Below are 23,767 nucleotides of genomic sequence, written 5' to 3'. Positions count from 1 at the left end.
GAAAAAGGGAATCAAACAACAGGAGGCAGAGAGAACAGCTACGAGGAGGAAGGAAACTCGGGGAGGGGGGGAACCCAGCCCTTCCCACCTCCCCCCAGGCCCCATCCTGTCCCTCCTGGTGGGATTCCTGTCCTGCATCTACCACTGTGACGTCTCCCCTCTTCTGAGATGCTCTCCAAGCTAGCCATTCACTGCCCTGCGTCTCCCAGCCCTGATCACTCCTTGCTGCCACAGGACAGAGTCCATTCCCGAGCCTAGTTAAGTCTTCCCAGACACACCTTCAACTGTTCCCCGCCTTCTATCCTTTCGTGCTATTTTTAACTATAAGGAAATTCAGCTTTTTTTTTTTTCATCACTAAATTACAACCACTTTATTCATAAATGCTTTGCCTATTTTTTTTTATTCTGACACTCAGCAGAACACATCAGTGCTGTATTTTAGTAGTAAACTGAAAAACTAGTTCAAGTTTAATTTTCCATACAACTTGTCCTTTTAAGTTCATGCAGCATTTTACATTAAAAGGATACTATGGGTATTTCTACCCAGTATCATCTTATTTATAAAATATAATAATTGGTATTAATGTTTCCTTTTGTCATTAAAATATCATATATATATATATATATATGAGGCTATTTATTCATGTATATATGTATGTATATATCTTCAGAATCCTCTTGATCACAAATAAGTGTTTTTGTTTAGATAATAGTATTTCCCTTTACTCTTCTGTGAACCCCCAGACTATGTTGATGTATTGTATATGCTGGGCATCACAATTTCACTTTTTTGTCTTTTTAGAGCCGTATCTCGGCATATGGAGGTTCCCAGGTTAGGGATTGAGTCAGAGCTGCAGCTGTCAGCCTACACCACAGCCACAGCAATGCAGGATCCGAGCCATGTCTTCGACCTACCCCACAGCTCACAGCAACAAGGATCCTTATGCCATTGCGTGAGGCCAGGGATCAAACCTGCGTCCTCATGGATGCTAGTCAGATTCGTTTCCGCTGAGCCATGATGGAAATGCCATCATTTTTTTTTCTTATCTCTTCGTTTTTCTCTCCTTTCTTTACCCATTTATCCCTTCCTCTGACTTCCTGAAGTTTTCAAACTCATAAACTGGAGATTGATATTATAACAGAGAAACATGGCACAATCAAAACAGTATGTGACCCAGGCATGCCTGATAATGTTGCACGCATGTTTATGGTGCTAGAAATTAGATTTATAAATGTTCAGGAGCTTGTGATCTCAGGCAGTTCAGGCAGTTGAGCCAGAATTGACAATGGGAAGATCTTGAAACAGCCTTGAGAACTCTGCTCAATTTCGTGACTTGTTTATTTATTTACTTATATTTATTTGATTATTATATTTTGGCTGCCTGAAGCATGTGGAAGTTCTCAGGCCAGAGATCAAACTTTAGCCACAGCAGTAATCAGCTCCTTAACTACTAAGCCACCAGGGAACTCTAATGACTTGTTTATTTTTAACCCTTATTCTTTTTTTTTTTTTTTGGTCTTTTTAGAGCCACACCAGTGGCATATGGAGATTCCCAGGCTAGGGGTCGAATCAGAGCTGGAGCTACTGACCTATACCACAGCCACAACAAAGATCTGAGTCACGTCTGCAACCTACACCATAGCTCATGGCAAGGCCAGATCCTTAACTCATTGAGGCCAGGGATTGAATCCGCATCCATATTAATACTAGTCAGGTTCATTACCACTGAACCACAATGGGAACTCCAATCCTTATTCATATTTAATATAGATCCTGCTGTTCTGACAAAGAATCATGATGCTAACAAACCAAGAGACCTAATAGGTAAACACATGCCATCCACATTCATGAAAAGGGCAGTATGGAGTTCCATCGTAGCTCAGTGGTTAACGAACCTGACTAGTATCCAAGAGGACACTGGTTTGATCCCTGGCCTTGCTCAGTGGGTCCTAAAAAGCAAAAAAAAAAAAGTTTTGAAACATGCCCTTAAGGAACATATAATTTAGTAGGGAAAACAGATTATTCAACAACTAATAATAATAGAATGTAATAAGTACTATTAAATACATGGCATAAAGAACTGAAGCATACGCACATACACGAGGGAGCCATAATGTTGAATTGAAGGCTGGGCAGTCCTTGTAGGATGAATAGGCATCTTCTGTGCAGGCAGGGGTGGGAAGTGTGTTTCCGGTAGAGCACACAGGCAGAGGTATGGTGGCAGCAAAGGGCATGAGATGCTAGAGGACAGAGTGGTGGGTGTGGTGGGTGTGGGGAGGTTAGAGTTGAGCGGCCAAGGTTGAGGCCGAGGACAAGTTAGGCCAGAGTGTGCTGAGAGTAAAGGAAGCAGAGGTAGTGCTGGAGTGTGGATGAGAAAAGGCGTGGCTCAACCTCTCTTTTCTACTTTGGGAATTCCTACTCATTCTCATCAGTTCTTCCCTGACTCAGTTGCTATCCAGGAAAAAAACAAACCCTTCTCCTTTCTCCCTCTGTATTTTTTTTTTTTATTGTTAAAATTTTTAAAATCAAAGTGTAATTGGAGGTCCTGTCTTGGCGCAGCGGAAATGAATCCAACTAGGTACCATGAGGTTGCCAGTTCGATCCCTGGCCTTCTCAGTGGGTTAAGGATCTGGCGTTGCTGTGAGCTGTGGTGTAGGTCACAGATGCGGCTCAGATCTGGCGTTGCTGTGGCTCTGGCGTAGGCCGGCAGCTGCAGCTCCGATCAGAACCCTAGCCTGGAAACCTCCATGTGCTGCAGGCCTGACAAAAGACAAAAAAAAAAAAATGAAGTGTAATTGACATATAACATTATATTAGTTTCAGGTATACACCATGATGATTCAGTGTTTGTGCATATTGCAAAATGATCACCAAGATAAGCCTAGGTGACATCTGTCAGCACTCATAGTTAGAAAAATTTTTTTGTGTGATGAAAACTTTTAAGATATACTTTCTTAGGATCTTTCAAATATACTGTAATACAGTTTTGTTAACTACAGTCACCATGCTGATATTACATTCTTATGACATATATTTTATAGCTGCAAGTTTGTACCTTTTTGATCCCTTTCACCTATTTTGCCCACTCACCAGTGCCTGCCTCTGGCAGTTGTAATTCTCTTTTCTGTATCTATGAGTTTGGTGGGGCTTTTGTGTGTTTTGATTTTTTTAAAAAATTTAGATTATAAGTGAGATCATACAGTATTTGTCTTTCACCATCTGACTTATTTCTTGGCATGATACTCTTAAGGTCCCTCCATGTTGTTGCAAAGGGTAAGATTTCATTCTTTTTAATGGCTTAATAGTATTCCACTGTGCATGTATCTGTGTGTGTGTGTGAGTGAGAATGTGTGTACATATATATATATACACACACACACATTTTCTTTATTCATCTATCAATGTGTACACACTTAGGTAGTGTCCATATCTTGGCTATTTTAAATAATGTGGCAGTTGGGAGTTCCCTGGTGGCTCAATTGATTAAGGATTCAGTGTTGTCACTGCTGTGGCTTATATTTAGTCCTTGGCCTTGGAACTTCTGCATGCTCTGACAACAGCCAATAATAATAATAATAATAATGCTGCAGTGAACATGGGTTAATATAACTTTCTGAGTTAGTGTTTCCTCCCTGTGCATTTTTGTTCATATCATTATTTAGCCACTTATCCCATTGTTTCATGATTGGTTTGGATGTCTTCCTTTCTCTCTAGGCTGTAAGCCCTTGAGGGAGGAGATTTTCGTCTTCCTTATTTAAGTTACTTGGCTACATAATAAATGCCAAGTAAATGTCTTTTAGGTGAATTATTCTATAGATTAACATCTTAACAAAAGCATTTTACAGCTTTAAAATTATAAAGATTCTGTGAGTCTAAATTTTAACATCTTTCACACTGGTCTAATTTCATATAGTCTAAATGGAGAAATTATTATCCTTGACACTGAAGAACTCCTTTGGCATTGTGGCTTGTTTGGCATGAATCACTTTTTTTCTTTAGTGTAATTTGTTTAAATTCAAAGTTCTTTGTCTAGGAAAGTGAAATGTTCACATTTTGAAACACTAAAAATAACACACTGGATAGATGATGCCAAAACAATGGTTTCAATCAGAACTGCTTTCTGAATCTAGCATCTAAGTGAGAACTAATTACTGAATCAGATCACAGTTACTAGGCATTCATTGTTTTAAGGCAATTAACAGCAGTATTGAGAAACCTAAGTAATGAAATATTTTTAAAACCTCCCAATTTTGTTCAGATTTCTAATGCATTCTGATGTCCATATGTTCTTTATGTATGCACAGTGTAATATGAACGATTATATCTGATGATACAGTTTTAAGGTTTTAATGAAGCATATCATTCTCATTTTTTTAGTGGATAGATAAGTCCTCCCAAATCAGTTCCCAGTGATTGTGCATTGTTTCATTAAGGTTAGTTCAAAAACAATACTTTTGATTTGCTGTGGAATTTACTAAAGTTGCTGAGATTCAATTTACCAAGGTAGTTTCCTGCATATTTCTTTGGAGAAGTATTAAGGTTGAATACGCCTGTTGAAGAAACTATCTTGTCTCTGTATAAGTGGTTTCTTAAGCTTGAGATGAAGATAAATGTGGCATGAGAAAACTTCAGGAAATTCCATTTGACAGTCCTTGTTGATCTGTCCAGCAAGGCTTAGTGGCATTAAGTTCAAAGGCATTGTTTAAGAAAATTTATTGTAGTATAGTTGATTTACAATATTGTGTTAATGCCTGCTGTATAGCAAAGTGATTCGGTGATATATGTGTGTATTATTTTTCATATTCTTTCCCATTATGGTTTATTATAGGATATTGAATATAGTTTCCTGTGCTCTATACAGTATGATCTTATTTTTTGTTCATTTTATGTATAATGTTTTCATCTGGTTCAGAAGCATTTTGATGCTTGATTCTTTTCTCCTTATTTGGAAATGTCTTCTGCTTATGTATTTAATAATGTAATTGATCAGCATGTCAGCATAATTTTTGATCCCCTTGGTAACTTAACAATAAGCTTTAGAGGTCATTTAAATTCTAGATATAAACCGTTAAATAATTTAATGCTTATTTTGTTCAACAGATGTGAATTATTAAAGAGAAAATGGCCCAACGGAGCACTGTATTTCCTTCTCTTGTCACCGAGGAAAGGTATAATATATGGAAAATATGCATCTAAGGTATACTTTTTCTTTCCACCAATTCCATGAGGGGCTACTCGTGGGTGTGATGGTCATTCTAAATGAAGTTTTGTGGCTGTTACATTATCCAAGAATGACCTTTTTTGAGGGCAAGAGCAGTACCGTTGTGTCCTCCTCTCCAGCTTCCGGTTTGTACGGTGCTGTGGACCATTCCTTGACCTGAACATGTGGAGATTTCACAGTAGTGCTTTGTTACAGTTGTCCTCCTGGTCAACAGCAGTGAAACGTACCTCTGGAGGCTTGGGAGCCGGTATCCCTGCCTTTTAAGTCAGAAGTTGCAGGTTGAGTGTCCATAGGTCAGAACTGGCTCCTAGAAGAACATTGTTTGGCCTGGATCATCTCGAACACTTTTTAAATGTGTTGTTGACATTTTGAAAAGCAGGTGATTTCACATTCAAGCCTAAATTTCCTGGCTCTTCTTGAAGTGTCAGATGATCTGGAAGAATGGATCTGCATTCCCAGATGGTCCCTCATGGTGGAGCTCCCTGCAGTTGAGGAATGCCCTTTCCAGTTCTAAAAGCCCCCCCCGCCCCACCAATTGTATCCTACATGGTGTGCTTGACTCATTCATGTCACCTGCCTGACCCTGGTAGGCATTTGGGTTGGAAACCCCTGCTTGAGCGGGGGGGAGGGGAAGGGCAGATTTATCAGCTCGATCCTCCAGCCACTTGCTTTGCGAGGTCAGTGGAGCTTTGCGAGGTCAGTGGAGCCTGCACATTTAACTCTCTGGGTACCATTGTTTCGAGATACCGCCTGGCTCACAAAGAAAACTCTTTCTGGGCCAAAACCCTGCCTCAAATCCCATTTAGCTTGTAGGGGCAGATGCTTTGCCTTTCTTTTTTTCTGGGGAAGTCTTGAATCTGGCTTGAAAAATGACTCTTTCCCAATTGACCATTCTAGTAACGTGGGGCTCCCTTCCGTAGGCGAGTTAGAACTATGCCCCGACACAGCCAGTCCCTGACCATGGCACCCTACACATCCGTAAGCCTAGTGGAACAGCTGGAAGACAGGATCCTCTGCCACGAGAAAACCACGGCTGCCCTGGTGGAGCACGCTTTCCGGATCAAAGACGACATTGTCAGCAGCTTGCAGAAAATGCAAAACAAAGGGGGAGGTGACCGCTTGGCCAGGCTTTTCTTGGAGGAGCACATCAGAAACATCACTGCCATAGTGAAGCAGCTTAATCGGGATATTGAGGTAAGGCATGTGGAAGTCAGGTGGGCTGCCTGCCTCACCACAGACCTCCTCCAGGTCAGGGGGTCAGCATGTCTCACTGCCCCTTCCCAGGAAGCACTGAGGTCAGACCAAAGCCCTCTGACTTGTCTAGTCTTCATGCTTGCCAGGGAACCAGCCCGAATAAATATATCCCAGTTAAACGTATGCCAGTATTTGATAGCCATTACTGTTAGTGTTATTTGTGTTTCATCTGGTTGTACCTGGCTGATTATTAAATCACTTTGTTTGGTTTGGCTCTTAATCGAAAGAGAGAACTAGTTAGATAGTTTCCCTGAAAAACCCTTCATGTCATTGAAGACAGCTATTAAATCAATTACTAGGTCAGCCTTTGCTGCTTCAGATTAAATGTTTCTGGGTCGTAGTGATTATATGTATAATACAGTTTATTACTCAGACAATCCAGGAATTTGAATTGCTTCTGAGACTTCTTTTCATTGCTTTTATTTCTCTCTGAAATGAACCCAATAAAAGGCCAATATCATCTCTTTTTAGAGTTTGTAAATTTACTGCTGTTTATTGAGCAGTTGCAGGGACCACAGACTTTAACTCAGAAAGCTTAAGATCATTTAAGGCCTGGGCTAACATCACTGAACAATGTTAGTATCCTCCACATGTAGTTTTTAAGTATATGAAAAGAACATATATGGCTAGCTGAAGGGAAATCTTTGTGTCACATCATGAAATGGAATTTCAATTGTGCTTCCTGAAATTGACTCATTTTTTTCAATTTCAGATCTCTATTTGTTTTAACAGTTTTATTAAGGTATAATGTAAAAGCCACAAAATCCACCCGTTAGTAAGTATACAATTTAGTGATTTGTAGCAAATTGATAGAATTGTGCCACCACCAACACAGTTCAGTTATAGGATATTTCAGTCACTTCTCAAATTTTTATGAGTGACTTAAAGTCACTCCTTAAATTTTTGTTTACTGTTAATCCCTCCTTCTACCCCAGACCCAGGCAACTACTACTGTGCTTTCTATCTCTATACATTTGTCTTTCCTGGACCCTTCATATAAATGGAACCTTAGAATATGAAGTCTTTTGCAGTTGGCTTCTTTCACTTAGCATAATCTGAGATTCAAGTCATGTTCTAACGTGTATTAGTATGTCGTTTCTTTTTATGTCTGAGTATTATCCTATTGTATAGATATACCACATTCTATTTATCCATTCATTAGTTGATGGACATTTAGATTGTTTCTGCTTTTTAGCTATGATAAACAAAGTTGCTGTGAATATTTGTGTGCAAATCTTTGTGAGGAGGTATGTTTTCATTTCTCTTGGGTAAATTACTAGCAATGGAATTGATGGGTCCGGCAGTAAACTTAAATTTTTATTACATAGCCAAACAGTTTTCCAAAGTGGCTATACCATTTTATAATCCTACCAGCAATGTGTGAGGGTTCCAGTTTCTCTACATCCTCACCAACACTTAGTGTTATCTGTCTGTCTGATTATAGTCATTTTAGTGGATGTGTAGTGGTATTATATTGTGTAATTAGTTTGCATTTCCCTAATGACTAGTGATGTTGAATATGTTTTCATGTTCGTATTAATCATTTGTGTGCCTCTGTTGGTGAGATGTCTACTCAAGTCTTCTGCCCATTTTTAAGTTATTTTTTTATTGTGATAAGATAATTATCATTTTAATCATCTTAAAGTGTACAATTTATTGACATTAATGACATTTACCTATCCCCACTATCAATTTCTAAAACTTCTTGGTCATCCCAAATAGAAACTCTGTTTCCATTAAAAAATAACTCTCCATTCCACGCTTGCCTCGGCTCTGGGTAAGCTCTGTTCTACTTTCTGGCTCTGTGAATTTCCCTATTCAAGGTATATGATGTAAGCAGAATCATATAGTATTTGTTCTTTTGTGTCTGGGTCATTTCACTTAGCATGATTCTTTTTTTTTTTTTTGTCTTTTGTCTTTTGAGGGCCATGCCCGCAGCATATGTAGGTTCCCAGGCTAGGGGTCTAATCGGAGCTACAACTGCCAGCCTATACCACAGCCACAGCAACCCCAGATCCGAGTCATGTCTGCAACCTACACCACAGCTCACAGCAACGCCGGATCCTTTAACCCACTGAGCGAGGCCAGGGCTTGAACCCTCAACCTCATGGTTCTTAGTTGGATTCGTTTCCATTGTGCCACGACAGGAACTCCAGCATAATGTTTTTAAGGTTTATCCATGTTGTAGCATGTATCAGAATCCATTTTTATTTTATTTTATTTTATTTTTTCGACATGCATGCTTTTATTTAATTCTCCCAACACCCAATGAGGCATACACTATTATTTTTTTTAAAATTTTTTTATTTTCCCACTGTACAGCAAGGGGGTCAAGTTATCCTTACATGTATACATTACAATTACATTTTTTCCCCCAGCCTTTCTTCTGTTGCAACATGAGTATCTAGACAAAGTTCTCAATGCTATTCAGCAGGATCTCCTTGTATATCTATTCTAAGTTGTGTCTGATAAGTCCAAAGAATCCATTTTTAAATTAGATTATTTGTCTTATTATTGAGGGTAAAATTTCTTTGTGTAGTCTAGATATAGATCCCTTATCAGGTATGTGACTTGCAAAATATTTTCTCCTGTTCTATGGCTTATGCTTTCACTTTTCTAATGGTATTTTGGGGAGTGCAAATTTTATAAATTTTAATGAATTCCAACTTAGTTTTTTTTTTATGGTTTATATTTTTGGTGTTGTGTCTTAAGAACTGTTTGCTTAACCCAAGGTCACAGGATTTTCTACTATGTTTTCTTTAAAAGTTAGTTTTAATTCTTTCATTTAGGTCTGTGATCCATTTTGAGATAATTTTCATGTATGAAGTGAGGTTAAAGATATGAGTTATTTTTTTCATATGGAGATCCAAGGAAAACCTATCATTTTCCCATTTGCCCTCTGTTGAAAATCAACTGACCATAAAATATAAGGGTTAATTTCTGAATTCCATTGATCTGAATGTCTTTCCTTTGCTAATACCACATTGCTTTGAGTTCTAGCTTTACATACATTTTGAAATAATGTAGTGTAAATCCTCCTCTTTTCAAAATAGCTTCATCTATTCCAAGTGCTTTGCATTTTTATATAAAGTTTAGGATTAGTTCCCATTGTGACTCAGCGGGTTATGAACCCACCTAGTATCTATGAAGATGTGGGTTCAATCCCTGGCCTTGCTCAGTGGGTTAAAGATCCGGTGTTGCCTTGAGCTGTGGTATAGGTCACAGATGCGGCTCAGGTCCCACGTGGCTGTGGCTGTGGTACAGGCCAGCAGTTACAGCTCTGATTTGACCCCTAGCCTGGGAACTTCCATATGCCACAAGTGTGGTCCTAAAAAGCAAAAAAAAAAAAAGGGGGGGAGGGATTAGCTTATCAGTTTCTAAAAAGCCTGCTAAGAATTTGGCAGAGATTACTTTAAATATACAGATCAATTGGGGAGATGTTCCATCTTAATGTGAAGTTCTTGATTATTTCAAAGAATCAACCCTTGATTTTAATTTTTTCCATTGCTTTTATTTTCTATTTCACTGGTTTCAACTCTATATAATTTCCTTTTTCTCTGTTTGCTTTGATTTAGTTTGTTTTTTATCTCTCTAGCTTCTTAAGGTGGAAGCTTAGGTAATTGGTTTGAGGTCTTTCTTCTTTTCTGATAACCATGTTTAAAGCAATAAAATATCCTCTAAGCACTGCTTTAATTGCTTCTGTGAGTTTTGGTATGTGGGGTTTTGTTTGTTTGTTTGTTTTGGTTTCATTCAGTTCAAAGTATTATTAGATTTCCCTTGTGATTTCTTTTTTGGCCTATGTGTTACTTAGAAATGTATTGTTTAATTCCCAAATATTTGAGATTTCCTCAAATTTATTTCTGTTATATGTCGCTCATATAATTCCACATGGACAGATAACATACTTTATGTATTTTTAATTTCTTTAAATTTACTGAGATACTTATGTGTGTGTGTGTGTGTGTGTATGTGTGTGTGTGTATGTATGTCCTTTTAGGGCCGTACCTGTGGCATGTAGAAGTTCCCAGGCTAGGGACACTAGACCTGAGCCACTTCTATGACCTATACTGCAGCTCATGGCAATACCAGGTCCTTAACCTACTGAGTGGGGCCAGGGATAGAACCTGCATCCTCATGGATACTAGTCGGGTTTGTTTCCACTGAGCCATGATGGGAACTCCTTTTTACAAAATTATTATTATGTAAATGTCGAACTCTTATTTTTGCATTGTTTATTTCTCCTTTCAGTCCTGTCAGTTTTGCTTCATGTATTTTGGGGCTTTTGTTCTTACATACATATATGCTTATAATGTGTATATTTTCCTAATTTAGTGATTAATCTATCATCATAAAATGCCTCTATGTCTAGTAATATTTTTGTCTTAAAGTTTCTTTGGTCTGCTATTAATATAGCTATTACAGATCTTTTATGGCTACCATTTCCTTAGTCAATTTCCTTTTTTTGGATAATTCCCATTCGACTTATACCTAAGGGAGGTCCTGGATGTATCACAATATGTAACAGTTTCCACTGTCCTTTAAAATCACCATATACGTGTCCTGAGGACAGAGATTTGCTCAGAATTGTATACTAGATGAAGTCCATTGTCTTCGGGGTTCTAAACTTTCTGGTCTTTAGTTCTTTTGATACTTAAAGGAAAGGACCATGTGTTTGTGGTAAGGAAATGTGGTGGATCTGTGTTGCTTTGGTGACTAATGGCATCCCTTCCAGTTTCTTTGGATCACAGCAATTTGATTCCCCTTTGAGTTTATATTTCCTCTATTGGATATAGACTGGGTTGCTCTTACTCAAGGGGCTTTATCACCTTTTTAGTTAATGAGGCTTGGAGTCCATAATACACACCAGAGCATCGAGACTCTCACTTCCTGGAACTGGAGTCCCGACCAGAGTGATCTAAGGACAAGTACTTTCCCTGCAGCTGTGCCTGTAGGATGCTGGGCAGTGGTTCCTGCTGCCTAGACCCTAGGAAATATTTCTGCTGTATTTTTCTCAGTCTGGATCCCTAGCTGCCCTCTTGATTGTGTGTACTTCTTCCCATTTCTGTCCAATAAATTCCGAGTTTTCCACCTAAGTTATCCAGAGTCAGGTTCGGTTGCCAGCAGTTGAAGAACTTTAATGGTATCAGAGGGGCATAGAATACTTCAGAGATTGCTGTAGATAATTTACTTGTTTTTGGAAGGTGGTGCCTATACTTAGAATGATCTTTCCAGTTTTATATTTGAGTGCTAAAGCAGTTTTATCCCAGAAGCTGAATAACTTGGCAACCCCAAGTTGGCACCTTCGCAGAACTGAAGAACCCAAACTTAAACATTGCGATTTTGAAAAGAGTTAGAGATATATTAGGGGGCTGATAGCCCCCACTCAAATCTAGATAGGATAATAGATAAAATCAGAGTGATTGGGGTAAATAATGGTTCTCAGGTTCCTGTTCCCTCAACCAGTGTCACGAAGTGTGTCATTAAAAAGATGCACACATGGAGTTCTCTTGTGGTGCAGTAGGTTAAGCATCCAGTGTTGGCACTTCAGCAGCTCTGGTTGCTGCTATGGCGTGGGTTCCATCCCTGGCTCAGGAACTTCTGCATGCCACGGGCCTGGCCAAAGATGCAAACACTGTATGGTTCATGTTAGAAAATGGTGTGACCTCTCCCTTCTTTCCATGCCCAGCATTTCCCTGTGAGTACTCCGCTGGGTTCTCTTTGCTTATGTGGGTGGTGGGAAGAGACTAGAGACAGTCTATTTCACATTACTATCTTTGGTTAAAGCAGAGAGTGTAACTCTACCTTTTGAAAACCCTGGACTGAATTTTTTCGGTCAGCAAAAGAGGCGATAGTACTTTAGTTGCAGCTGTGGGATCTGGGGAATAATTTCCCCTTTGGTAGCTATTATGTACTAATCCACTGATGAGAACTATTTAAAATATGTAATTTCCAAATATATTCAAATACCATTTCAAATATATAATATGAGCCTGCAGTGCTGTTTAATACGTCCCTCATTCTGGGAAGTCCTCTCTGCCAGTTCCCTCCCTTGCCTCAATTCTTTTCCTCTTAAAGTATCTTGGACACCAGGCACTTGCCACTGTTACCATAGCATTTGCTGGATAGATTTGACATTGTTTCTTTATAAGTCTGTATCCCTTGATAGATTGGGAAACCCTTCAGAAAGAAACGGCTTACTTGTCTTGCTTATCTTCTCATGTCCAGCACAATGTTTGGAGCAAAATGCCATGAATGCTTATTAACTGAGTAAATGCCCAATTCAGAGACTGGACCGTTGCCAATCTCCTGGTAGCAAAAAGAACTAGGGGAGACCCTTAGGTCATTTGTGCAAATCATATCCTTTTCCGATGAGGTTTCCGAGGCCCAGGGAAGTGAAGAGACCTCTGTGAGATCTCAAGGCCAGTAAGTGGCAGTGCCGAGACTAAACGCAGACTAAACGCTCTAAAGATAAGCTCCCTTCACTTTCTGCTTTGCCTCTTGGAAGCCCCTCTAGAACCCCCATCTTAGGTAACCAACTCTCAAATGTGACAGGCAGTGCTAGTGAGTCATTCTTTGCTTTCTGAGTATTTCTACCCCTTCAGAAAGAATTTCTTCATGAAACTAGGTAATTGAAGCTTTACCTCTCACTGAGTTCTCCCCTGCCCCCCTCATTCCTTTGGTGTGAGTTCACTGAACTGCTTAGGTAATTAGAGTTAGTAGCAAACATACCAAGCAATCCAAAGTCATCAATCACTTAGGCTTTTGCTAATTATTTTCCTTTAATATGTGGTTTCAACATGATTTTTCTTTCATGTGTATTTAAGATCATTTAAAAAAAATTTACGGTGCAGTGAGGCTTTTTAACTTAATTTTATTGAAATATAGTTGATTTGCAATGTTGTATTAACTTCGGGTGTACAGCAAAGTCATACATATAAATATATCCATTCTTTTTTCCTGTATCTGTTATTACAAACTATTGAGTGGATTGTCCTATGTTATACAGTAGGTTCTCATCAATCATCTATTTTGCACTACAGTGTGCATGTGTTTTTCCCACCCTCCCTGTTCTTCCTTCCCCTCAATGGTTTTCCCCCATGGCAACCATAAATTTGGTTTTGAAATCTGTGAGTTTCTGTTTTTTAGATAAGTTCTTCTGTGTGATTTTTTTTAGATTCCCCATATAAGTGACATCATATGATGTTTGTCTTTCTCTGTCTGGCTTACTTCACTTAGTATGATAAGGCAGTAAGTTTTAAAATAATCTTAGTTCTGCTGTTTTTCCATCTGAAACACATTTTATGTAATCATTATTCTTCCCTTAACCAGACAGCACTCTTCCATTTACATATATTTTTGGAGTGTGCAGTTTGCAAATGAATAGATGGTTTCCTTTGTAAAGAGGGAAAACTGAGTAAAATCTAATTCTGGTAAAAAAAATTTACTTTGCACATATGAGCATTTACTTTTTTATAACTGGTAATATCTACATATCTTAATAAAGTAACAGAGGAAGTTTGGAAGTTTAATAGCCTCCTCTATGAAACACTAATTACATAGTTTTATGTATATTGTGAGCCTAAGCATGTTTACCCAAACATGACCAAAATTAGGATGCTTAATGAGACATCAGAATTGCCACATTGTAGCCAAACTCAAAATGAAATCAGGGTGTAATTTAAAAATTTTAAAAGTTCTAAAAGGAAGTTTTTATTTATAAGCAGTATAAAATTAGAAGTGTGAGTATTATGCAAAGGCAACATGCATATTTAAAGCAAAGAGATGTGAAGATATTCAAATTGTATTTAAATGATATGGAGGGTATTTTTTTTTCATAGATTGTTAATGAATTATTTCCGTAAGTTGCCAGTTTTTGAATTATTTTCATTACTTGTTTGCACTGGCTTTTCCATTCCTCAGTAAAATTTTCCTGGGTATTTGTTTTGTAAAAATCTGCCCCTGCGAGTAATTTTGTATGATAAAACTAAAGCTCAAACCATTCTCAACATGTACAGCTCACTCCAGGCTCCTGATGGATCCAGTCAAATTGAGATAAGTTAATACTCCATCTTGGTAAATTTGCCCTCAATAAGTGCCTCTGCACACAGTTATACACAGGAAGGAAAATAAAATATATTGTCAAACTACTAGCCTGTGTGATCTTCAGGAGCTAGAACTGTCTTAATTTTTCAATTTTTAGCATCCACACAGTGTCTAGAGCATAGTAGGAACTCAAGAAATCTTTTTATAATGAAAACCTCTGGGTTCCTTGGCTCTTGAAGAACTCTATAATTATTGCCCATATTCCTTCAGCAGATTCCAGTGTTAAAACAGATGACTCATGTGTGCTAGTATATAGTAGGTGCTCGATTAATGTTGAATGAAAGAATCTCTTGTTTCAATACATCCAACTTATTGTCTCCATTAGCATTTTACCTTGCTATGTGGAGTATGTTATCAATTATTTATTCCTTAGAAACTTTCCACAAAGTATCACCATCATTATAAATTCAGAAGAGGTAATGTAGTCAGCTATGAATTATACATGTTTGGATTGTCCTAGTGGTCTTTGATTTAAGCTCTTATCAGTCCCTGGGAGCCAAGTCCTGGTAGATAGTCCTTGGCGCTTGTGTTGGTAAGCTTTCCCTTTCCTGCCAGTTTGACGGCTTAGGGAAGTGGTTGGGACCCCCACGTCCCCTTAGGGCTTTCACCATGTCTTTGGCTTTTGGGTACTCAGGCAGTGGGGTCTGCTGCTTGGCTGGTTAGAATCTGCAGACCTTCTCCTGGTGTCCATGTACTCAGCCTTCATAATGTCCTGCTGGCTTGGGTGTTGGCTTTGACCTAGTTGGGGAATGGGAAAATGTATCAAGTCCTTATCTAGTTGACTAGATTATATGTAGTTTTCTAGCCTAATAATTTGCCAATCATCTATTGAAGAATTTTCTGAACTCAAGTGATGTGTACCGAGCTGGGCATGCATATTATAAATGATGTTAGCATGTTATAAATGATGTTAACACATTGGATTGGGTGGACAGACAAGAACTTGGTTCATTGTGAATTTAGCATTGTCAGTGAGGAGAGAGTCTTGGCTACTGGGCTTTATAGATTTACCTAGAAAGGGCATTTCAGCTTTGAGCTGCATGATCTTGTCCTATTGGAATAGGTATATTAGGAGAGGGACTTTGAGGATTATCATCTGTATTAGTCAGTGACCTCCAAAAAATAGGATCAATAGACTGTATATACTATAAGGTATCTGCTTGTATGATTAAGACTGTATATACTATAAGGTATCTGCTTGTATGATTATGGAGACTGAGAAGGTCCACCATCTGCTGTCTGCAAGCTAGAGAACCAGAAAAGGCAGTGAGATGATTTGAAGGCCTGAGAGCCAGAGACCAATAGTGTAGATTCCAGTCCACATCTGAAGACCTGGAGTGCTGAGGGCAGATCAGGGTCCCAGCTCAGTCAGGCAGAAAGTGAATTCCACCTTCCTTCTCTCTTTTTCTCTATTATGGGACACGGTGGATTGGATGCTGCCTCCGCACACTGGGGACCCTTCTGCTTTACTAAGTTCACCAACTCAAATGCTTATCTCTTCTAGACACACCCAGAAATAATGTTTATCTAGCTGTTCACGCATCCCATGGCCCAGTCAGAATGGCAGATAATTAACTACCATATTATCCAAATTCATTTTTCAAAAAAATTTTATCAGTGTATAGTTGACTTACAATGTTGTGTTCATTTTAGATGCACAGCAAAGTGAATCAGTTATACATATACCTATATCCATGCCTTTTCAGATTCTTTTCCTATACAGGTCACTGCAGAGTATTGAGTAGAGAGTTCCCTGTGCTCTACAGCAGGTCCTTGTTACTCATCCATTCTCTGTATATATAGTAGTGTGTATATGTCAGTCTCGACCTCCTAATTTATCCCTCCCCTCAGCATTTCCCCTTTGGTAACCATAAGCTTGTTTTCGAAATCTTTGAGTCTGTTTCGGTTTTATGAATAAATTTTTTGGTATCATTTTTATTAGAGTCCACATATTGGTGATCTCTTAAAATCTTTGGTCTTTCTCTGTCTGACTTACTTCACTTAGTATGATATTTTCTAGGTCCATCCATGTTGCTGCAAATGGCTTTATTTCCTTCTTTTTCAAGGCTGAGTAGTATTCCATTGTAAATGTGTACTGTATCTTCCTTCTCCATTCCTCTGATGGATGTTAAGGTTGCTTCCATGTCTTGGCCATTGTAAATACTGCTGCCAAATTCATTTTTTAAAAAACTTTACCCACTAGACTTGGTTTGTCATGTGGCTTGGCTCTAGGGGGAGAAGATAGTGAATAGAATGGAATTTGAATATTTGTTTATTTCTGAATATCTCATAGAGGTTTTTCAATGTAAATAAACAAATTGGTGTTTTGGTCTGCCCTTGTCTCTAATACATTTTAGCTTGTCTGACTCCATCTTTGACACCTGATCACCTCTAGGCAGCAGTTAGATAAAATCTCTGAGCCTTCAGTGTGGAAGATCAAACCCTGGAACATGGAGCTAAAATAAATGATAAATTACTCAGCCATCTGCTGAGAGCCAGGCATTAATAGAGCCACTGGGGCTAAAGTAATGACCCAGACATACATGGCCTTGCTTTTAGGTGTGCTGCACATTCTAGTGGGGATTGCAAGAGTAAACCCTGAGTAGCCAAGGTAATTTCAACCTAAGTCCAGGGCTCTGATAAGATAATATGATGGAGAGTGATTGATGGGCTATTTTAGGAAGGGTGGTGGGGTTATGATGTGGCATGTGAACGGAGACAGAAATGAAACACCAGATCCTTAACCCACTGATTGAGGCCACAGATTGAACCTGAGTCCTCATGGATACTAGTCAGATTTGCTTCTGCTGAGCCATGAGGAGAACTCCCATTATTTAATTTTAAGCAGAAGAGTTTAAATAATTCATTCATACTTTTGGTGCTGGGGATCCATTCCTGAATAAAACAGATTGAAAACCCTTGCTTTTGTGCTGCCTGCAGACTGATTTGAGTTTCTAGAAGATCACTGTGGCTGCTGCTTGGAGAAGCAAATGTAGGGAAGCAAATGGCAGGGAGACAGATGCAGAAGTCAGGGTGGAGATGGAGATGGAGAGAGGTGGGTGGATTCTCGATCTGTTTTGGAGGTAGCGCTGATTGGAGGTAGAAAGACTTCTGTTTTAGGGGCCTATTGAATATCCAGGTGGAAATCACAGGAAGGCAGTTTTGATACCTGAGGCCGGAAATCTGGGATGTTTCAAATCCTAACCTGACGATAAAAAGCCGTGCTGGGAGATACTGTCTTACAAGACTCTGCCCTCGTGTAGTTGGGCCCTTCTCCAGGTGATGTTGGGATTACACTTTCATTTCCAAATCGTCACATTTCTAGAAAGAGTTGGAGAAGGAGAAACATGGTGGGCTGTTTCTTCCCGGTTGGTCCTAGGCAACGTGGCCTGTCTGGGTAGATGTGGTCCTCACCACCTTTGCATCAACTGCTGTGAGGCTCACACAGGGATTCCTTTCCTACTGCCTCTGGGGTGGGCTCTTCTATAAAGAGAGGCCACATCCTGGAAAAAAAAAAAAAACAGTGAAGACTCAGGACGTCGTTTTTTCAAGGAGGCTGGTCTCTTCTCTCTGCTCGTGTGGATTTAGGCCACGCACTTACCCTGTGGTCAGATCTCCTGTAGCTGAGCTTCTTGAAGGCAGGTGCACAGCACATAGTAGGCCAGCAGTAAAGGGTTTCTTGAATTGAATTGGCAGTAATGGAGAGCTGATGATATACTGAGAGTTGTAACCCTCTTGAAAGCAAAGACATCATGATGATATATTGTTCCAAAGTGACAAATTAGGGAACATTTCTGACTCTACAGAGGGATTGTTTTTCTAGGGCTTCATCACAGAAATCCTTTAAATAGTAAGCTCTCCAATGCCTTCTGTTTTCACATAACTTTTTAGTAACATGAATATTGTGTTAAGCTCAGGCATAATTCTTCTCTGTGATATTCAAAGAGAATACTTCTAATACAATATCTTATTCATCTGCCTAAAAATTCTGCAAGTTAAATGTGCTTTTCTTATTTCTAAGCATTAAAACACACACAAACACACACACGCACACACATATACACTTTTTTTCTGGTTATAAAAGTCATGTAATCCCATTGTGGAAAATACAAAAGAGGGGCATCGATCATAGTGTAACCCTAGAGATAAGCAAGGCATTAATATTCTAGTATTATTTTTTATGTACCTTATACATGGCCAGAATCGTGCTGTGTATTTATTTCGTACCTTTTTATTTTGCTTAATATTAAATTGTACACATTTTCTCTTGTTTCTAAAAGCTCTCCATGAACCTCTTACTGGTTGCATAATAAAGTACCATGTAGATACCTAGTGAAATACTTGGTGTATGCTTCATACTGTGAACACATCTTTGTGCATTCATTTTTATCATTTAAAAAATTATTTCCTTTAAGATAAATTTCAAGAACTAGAAGTACTGGGTCAAAGATTATGAACAGTAGGAATATATTTTGAATGATTATGCTCTGGAAAAGCTACATATTATGGAAGGGCTAGCTGTGCATTTCCAATTTTTGATATGTATTTCAATATTATAAATTTAAGATATTTTCTTCTTTAACAGATTAAAATAATGTGATTTAAATTTTAAAATTTTTAAATAGATTTTATATTTTTAGAGAAATTTTGTAAAGTTTCTAAATTTTATAAAATTTTAGATTTTTATATATATATATATTTTTTGTCTTTTGTCTTTTTTTTTGTTGTTGTTGTTGTTGTTGCTGTTGCTATTTCTTGGGCCGCTCCCGCGGCATATGGAGATTCCCAGGCTAGGGGTCGAATTGGAGCTGTAGCCACCAGCCTACGCCAGAGCCACAGCAACGCGGGATCTGAGCCGCGTCTGCAACCTACACCACAGCTCATGGGCAACGCCGGATCGTTAACCCACTGAGCAAGGGCAGGGACCGAACCTGCAACCTCATGGTTCCTAGTCGGATTCATTAACCACTGCGCCACGACGGGAACTCCTAGATTTATATTTTTAAATAGATTTTATATTTTTAGAGATTTTATATTTTTAGGTTCATAGCAAAACTGAGAAAATGCAGAGTTCTCACATACAGACTTCCTGTCCCTGTACACACACAGCTTCCCCCGTGTACATATCCACAGCTCAGTGGTGCATTATAATGGTATGGTTTTTGTCTCCTATTTCTTTGCTTATAGAAAGGTTGAAACTTAAAAAAAAATGTTTAGGGAGTTCCCTGGTGGCTTAGTGGGTTAAGGATCTGGTGTTGTCACGATGTGGCTCAGGTTCCTGCTGTGGCATGGGTTCGATTCCTGACCTGGGATCTTCTGCAAGCCTTGGGTATGGCCAAGATTTTTTTTTTTTTTTTGGCTTTTTAGGGCCATACCTGCAGCATATGGATGTTCATTCCCAGGCTAGGGGTTGAACCAGAACTACAGCTGCAGGGCACAGCAACAGCAAGGTGGGATCCGAGCCACTCTATGACTCATACCATAGCTCATGGCAATGCCGGATCCTTAACCCACTAAGTGAGGCCAGGGATTGAACCTGCATCCTTATGGATCCTAGTCAGGTTCACTACTGCTGAGCCATCATGGGAACTCTTCCAAAATTTTTTAAAATTTATTTTTTATTGAAGTATAGTTGATTTATAATATGTCATTCTCAGGAATACAGCATAGCAATTCAGTCATATATATATATTCTTTTTCAGAATCTTTTCCTTTATAGGATATTACAAAATATTGAGTATCATTCCCTGTGCTATAGAGCAGATCCTTGTTGGTTAAGGTGGAACCTTTTAAAAATGTGTTAATTATTTTTAGCACCTCTTTTGTGAATTGCTGTTCATGTTCTTTGCCTAGTGACTTTTTTTGATTAATGAACTTGAATGATATGATTGACTGGAGCCTTTGTCCTGTCTGCGGTGCCTAATTCAGTGTGTCTCCAGGGGTGGCCTGTGAACCGTCTGCATTTCTGAGCCTTCTCCTTCACTTCAGTTCCCTAGGAGTGGGGTCCAGGCACTTGTGTGTTGAACAAATCACCTGGGGATCCTTACACACGCCAAAGATGACTGAGAACCTATGGTCCTTTTTTTTTTTTTTTTTTCCTTTTGGCCACACCCATTGCTTTTACAAGTTCCTGGACCAGGGATTGAACTCATACCATGGCAGTGACCTAAGCCATAGCAGTGATAATGCTGGATCCTTAACTGCCGAGCCACTAGGAAACTCCAAGAACCTATAGTCTTAAAACCTCATTTTAAACAAAGATTTGAAGCATTAAGTAAAAAAAAAAAAAAAAAAAGTATGACTTTCTATGAACGGTAACTATTAAGCATTATTTCCTATTAAAAGAGAAAGAGCTCACCAGCGGCTTCTCATCAGTGGGAGAGTGTCAGAACCAGATTAGTCAGATCTCCAGTTTTCTTGTAAGAATATGTTCCGATGACTAACATTTTATCATTCACAGGTGATTGTAACTGGTTTGCATTTGTCTATTCTTCTGTTGAGGAGGTTCATTCATAAAAATCTGGAAACTACAGCAAATAGTCTAGCAGTTCCAAATTCCTTTCAATGAAATATTTTTTTTTACTGTCACTTGTCAGTATCACTCCATCTATAGTCACTCCAGCCAGGTTTCCAATAAAGTAAACACAGAATCCTTACATCCTAATTTTTGCTTTTTACCAGGAAGCTTGAAAATCCTAAAATAAGTGTACTTTTCTGCATATATGTTATACTTAAAAAGGAGTTGATAGAAGGGAGGACAAAAACAATTTATGCAGGCATAATTAGGGCTTCCCTGTTCATTTGCAAATTGGACTGCAAATTGTCAGTATATCAGAAATCATCAGATTTCTAGGAGTTCCCGTTGTGGCTCAGTGGTTAACAAATCCGACTAGGAACCATGAGGTTGTGGGTTCGATCCTTGGCCTTGCTCAGTGGGTTAAGGATCTGGCATTGCCATGAGCTGTGGTGTAGAGGCTTGGATCTCATGTTGCTGTGGCTGTGCTGTAGGCCTGCAACTACAGCTCTGATTTGACCCCTACTCTGGGAACCTTCATATGCTGTGGTTGCGGCCCTAAAGGAAGACCAAAAAAAAAAAAAAATCATCACATTTCCAAAAATAAATGGTAACAAGTAGTTACAGGTGAATGTATCTCTAAACCCCTAGATTGGTACGGGAGGTAATGGGAAGGGGGTGACTTAGTGGGCTTTCCTTCTGTTCTCAATTCCAGTGCCACCTTCCTAAATAGCTGGGATAGGCAGCAGGCAGGGCTGGGGGAGCCAGGAGAGGCCTGGCCTGGGAGAGCCTGGGAGTGAGGTCCTGGACACCCCATTCTAGGAGGCAGAGAGGGAAGGCTTATCTCACTGCCTTGCATCATGTGACTGAGCTGCTCTCCCGCCCTGGTGAAGGCCGGGGGGTGGGGGTGGGGGGGATGCTGTAGAGATGATTGCGTCCCCGTGGACTCCAGACTGGGAGGTCTGTGGAGAGCAGGACATAGAGATGCTTCTTCCTGGACACTGACTCTGTGATCTCAGTGGCTGCACCTCCAGCTCATAAACTTTTTCCTCTACACCCAGGACTGCCTATTTCATCTCATTCCCGTGAGCAGAGAATAAATAGAAACGTCACACCTAAGGGGGCTCAGCAGTCAGAGGGAGGAAGAATAAGTACAGCTCTTAGAACAGACCCAAATGAAATAGGAAACAAGTGGATCTTGAGTGAAAGATAATTAGGGACTGAATGTCTGAATGTTACAGACTAAATGTTTGTGTCCCCCTCAAATTTATATGTTGAAGCTCTAGCCCCCATTTAGAGGTGGGGCCTTTGGACTACTGCCCAAATGTTTATGATGAGGTCATGAGGGTGGGCCCGTTATGATGGGCTTTAGTGCTCTTATAAGAAGAGGGAGAGAGGAGTTCCTATTGTGGCTCAGCGGTAATGAGCCCAACTAGTATCCATGAGGATGCAGTTTCAATCCCTGGCCTCGCTTGGTGGGTTAAGTATCCTGCATTGCAGTGGCTGTGGTGTAGGCTGGCAACTGCAGCTCCAAATCGATCCCTAGTCTGGAAACTTTCATATGCCTTGGGTGTGGCCCTGAAAAGCAAAAAACAAACAAAAACTTTTTTTAAAAAATGAAGACAAAATTCTTACGAGTATCTAGACATAAGGAGCCATGGTCACTTACAGAGAAACAAACATCAGCTTTCTAGTCAGCCTCGAAGTTCACTGGGAGAAGTTCATTCTTCAGGTCAAGAATTCTATACCCTTTCAGTTTATCACCCACCCTTCAGACTGAGAGAGGATGGTTATCAAAATGGTGGGGTTCCAGAGTCTTTCATCCCAGTGCCTGGTCTGAGGAACATGTTCGAGGAGGGCCTCCAGGATGCAGTGACTGTGTACAGAGATCCTGAGATGCGGAAAATGAAATTGAGAAGCACAAAGGTGACTGGTGATTCTTAGAAAAAGACCTGTTACTTCGTGTAAATGGATATCGATAAATGTCTAGGACTGTGTAACAGAAGTGTTTTTTTTTTTTTTTTTTTAAGTAATTGAAAAAGAAGGAACATTCTAGTCCTGGACTTTTGTTTGTTGGAAGTTTTTAAATCACAGTTTCAATTTCAATACTTGTGATTGGTCCATTCATCTTTTATATTTCATCTTGGTTTAGTCTTGGAAGATTGTACTTTTCTAAGAATTTGTCCATTTCTTCTTGGTTTTCCATTTTATTGGCATATAGTTGCATATAGTAGTCTCTTATGATCCTTTGAATTTCTGTGATGTCCGTTGTTACTTCTCCTTTTTCATTTCTAATTTTATTGATTTGAGTCCTCTCTCTTTTTTGCTTGATAAGTCTGGCTAGGGGTTTATCAATTTTGTTGATCTTTTCAAAGAACCAGCTTTTCATTTGATTGATCTTTTCTATGGTTTTCTTTGTTTCTATTTCATTCATTTCTGCTCTGATCTTTATGATTTCTTTCCTTCTACTAACTTTAGGTCTTGTCTGTTCTCCTCTCTCGAGCTGCTTTAGATGTAAAATTAGTTTGTTTATTTGAGCTTTTTCTTGTTTCCTGAGGTGGGCTTGTATTGCTATAAACTTTCCTCTTAGAACGGCTTTTGCTGCATCCCTTAGGTTTTGGAGTGTCATATCTTTGTTGTCATTTGCTGCTAGGTATTTTTTGATTTCCTCTTT

At 39.2% G+C, this 23,767-nt stretch overlaps 1 protein-coding gene across 2 annotated transcripts in view; it reads left to right on the top strand.

Annotated features, from left to right (window-relative positions):
• The window catches only part of FAM81A (family with sequence similarity 81 member A), a 69,528-nt gene that overhangs the window by 12,105 nt on the left and 33,656 nt on the right, over nt 1–23,767 (top strand). Inside the window, exons 2-3 of one of the 2 annotated variants that reach the window (XM_047766222.1) lie at nt 5,102–5,198; nt 6,143–6,416. In XM_047766222.1, the coding sequence (XP_047622178.1) occupies nt 5,179–5,198; nt 6,143–6,416 (294 nt within the window). In that variant the 5' untranslated portion in view covers nt 5,102–5,178. The remainder of the gene's footprint in view (nt 1–5,101; nt 5,199–6,142; nt 6,417–23,767) is intronic. The other variant, XM_047766221.1, reaches the window with a different exon arrangement.

This window comes from Phacochoerus africanus, chromosome 2 (genome assembly GCF_016906955.1).
Source record: "Phacochoerus africanus isolate WHEZ1 chromosome 2, ROS_Pafr_v1, whole genome shotgun sequence".
Lineage (NCBI taxonomy): Eukaryota > Metazoa > Chordata > Mammalia > Artiodactyla > Suidae > Phacochoerus > Phacochoerus africanus.
This window is presented reverse-complemented; position numbering and strand designations above follow the sequence as displayed.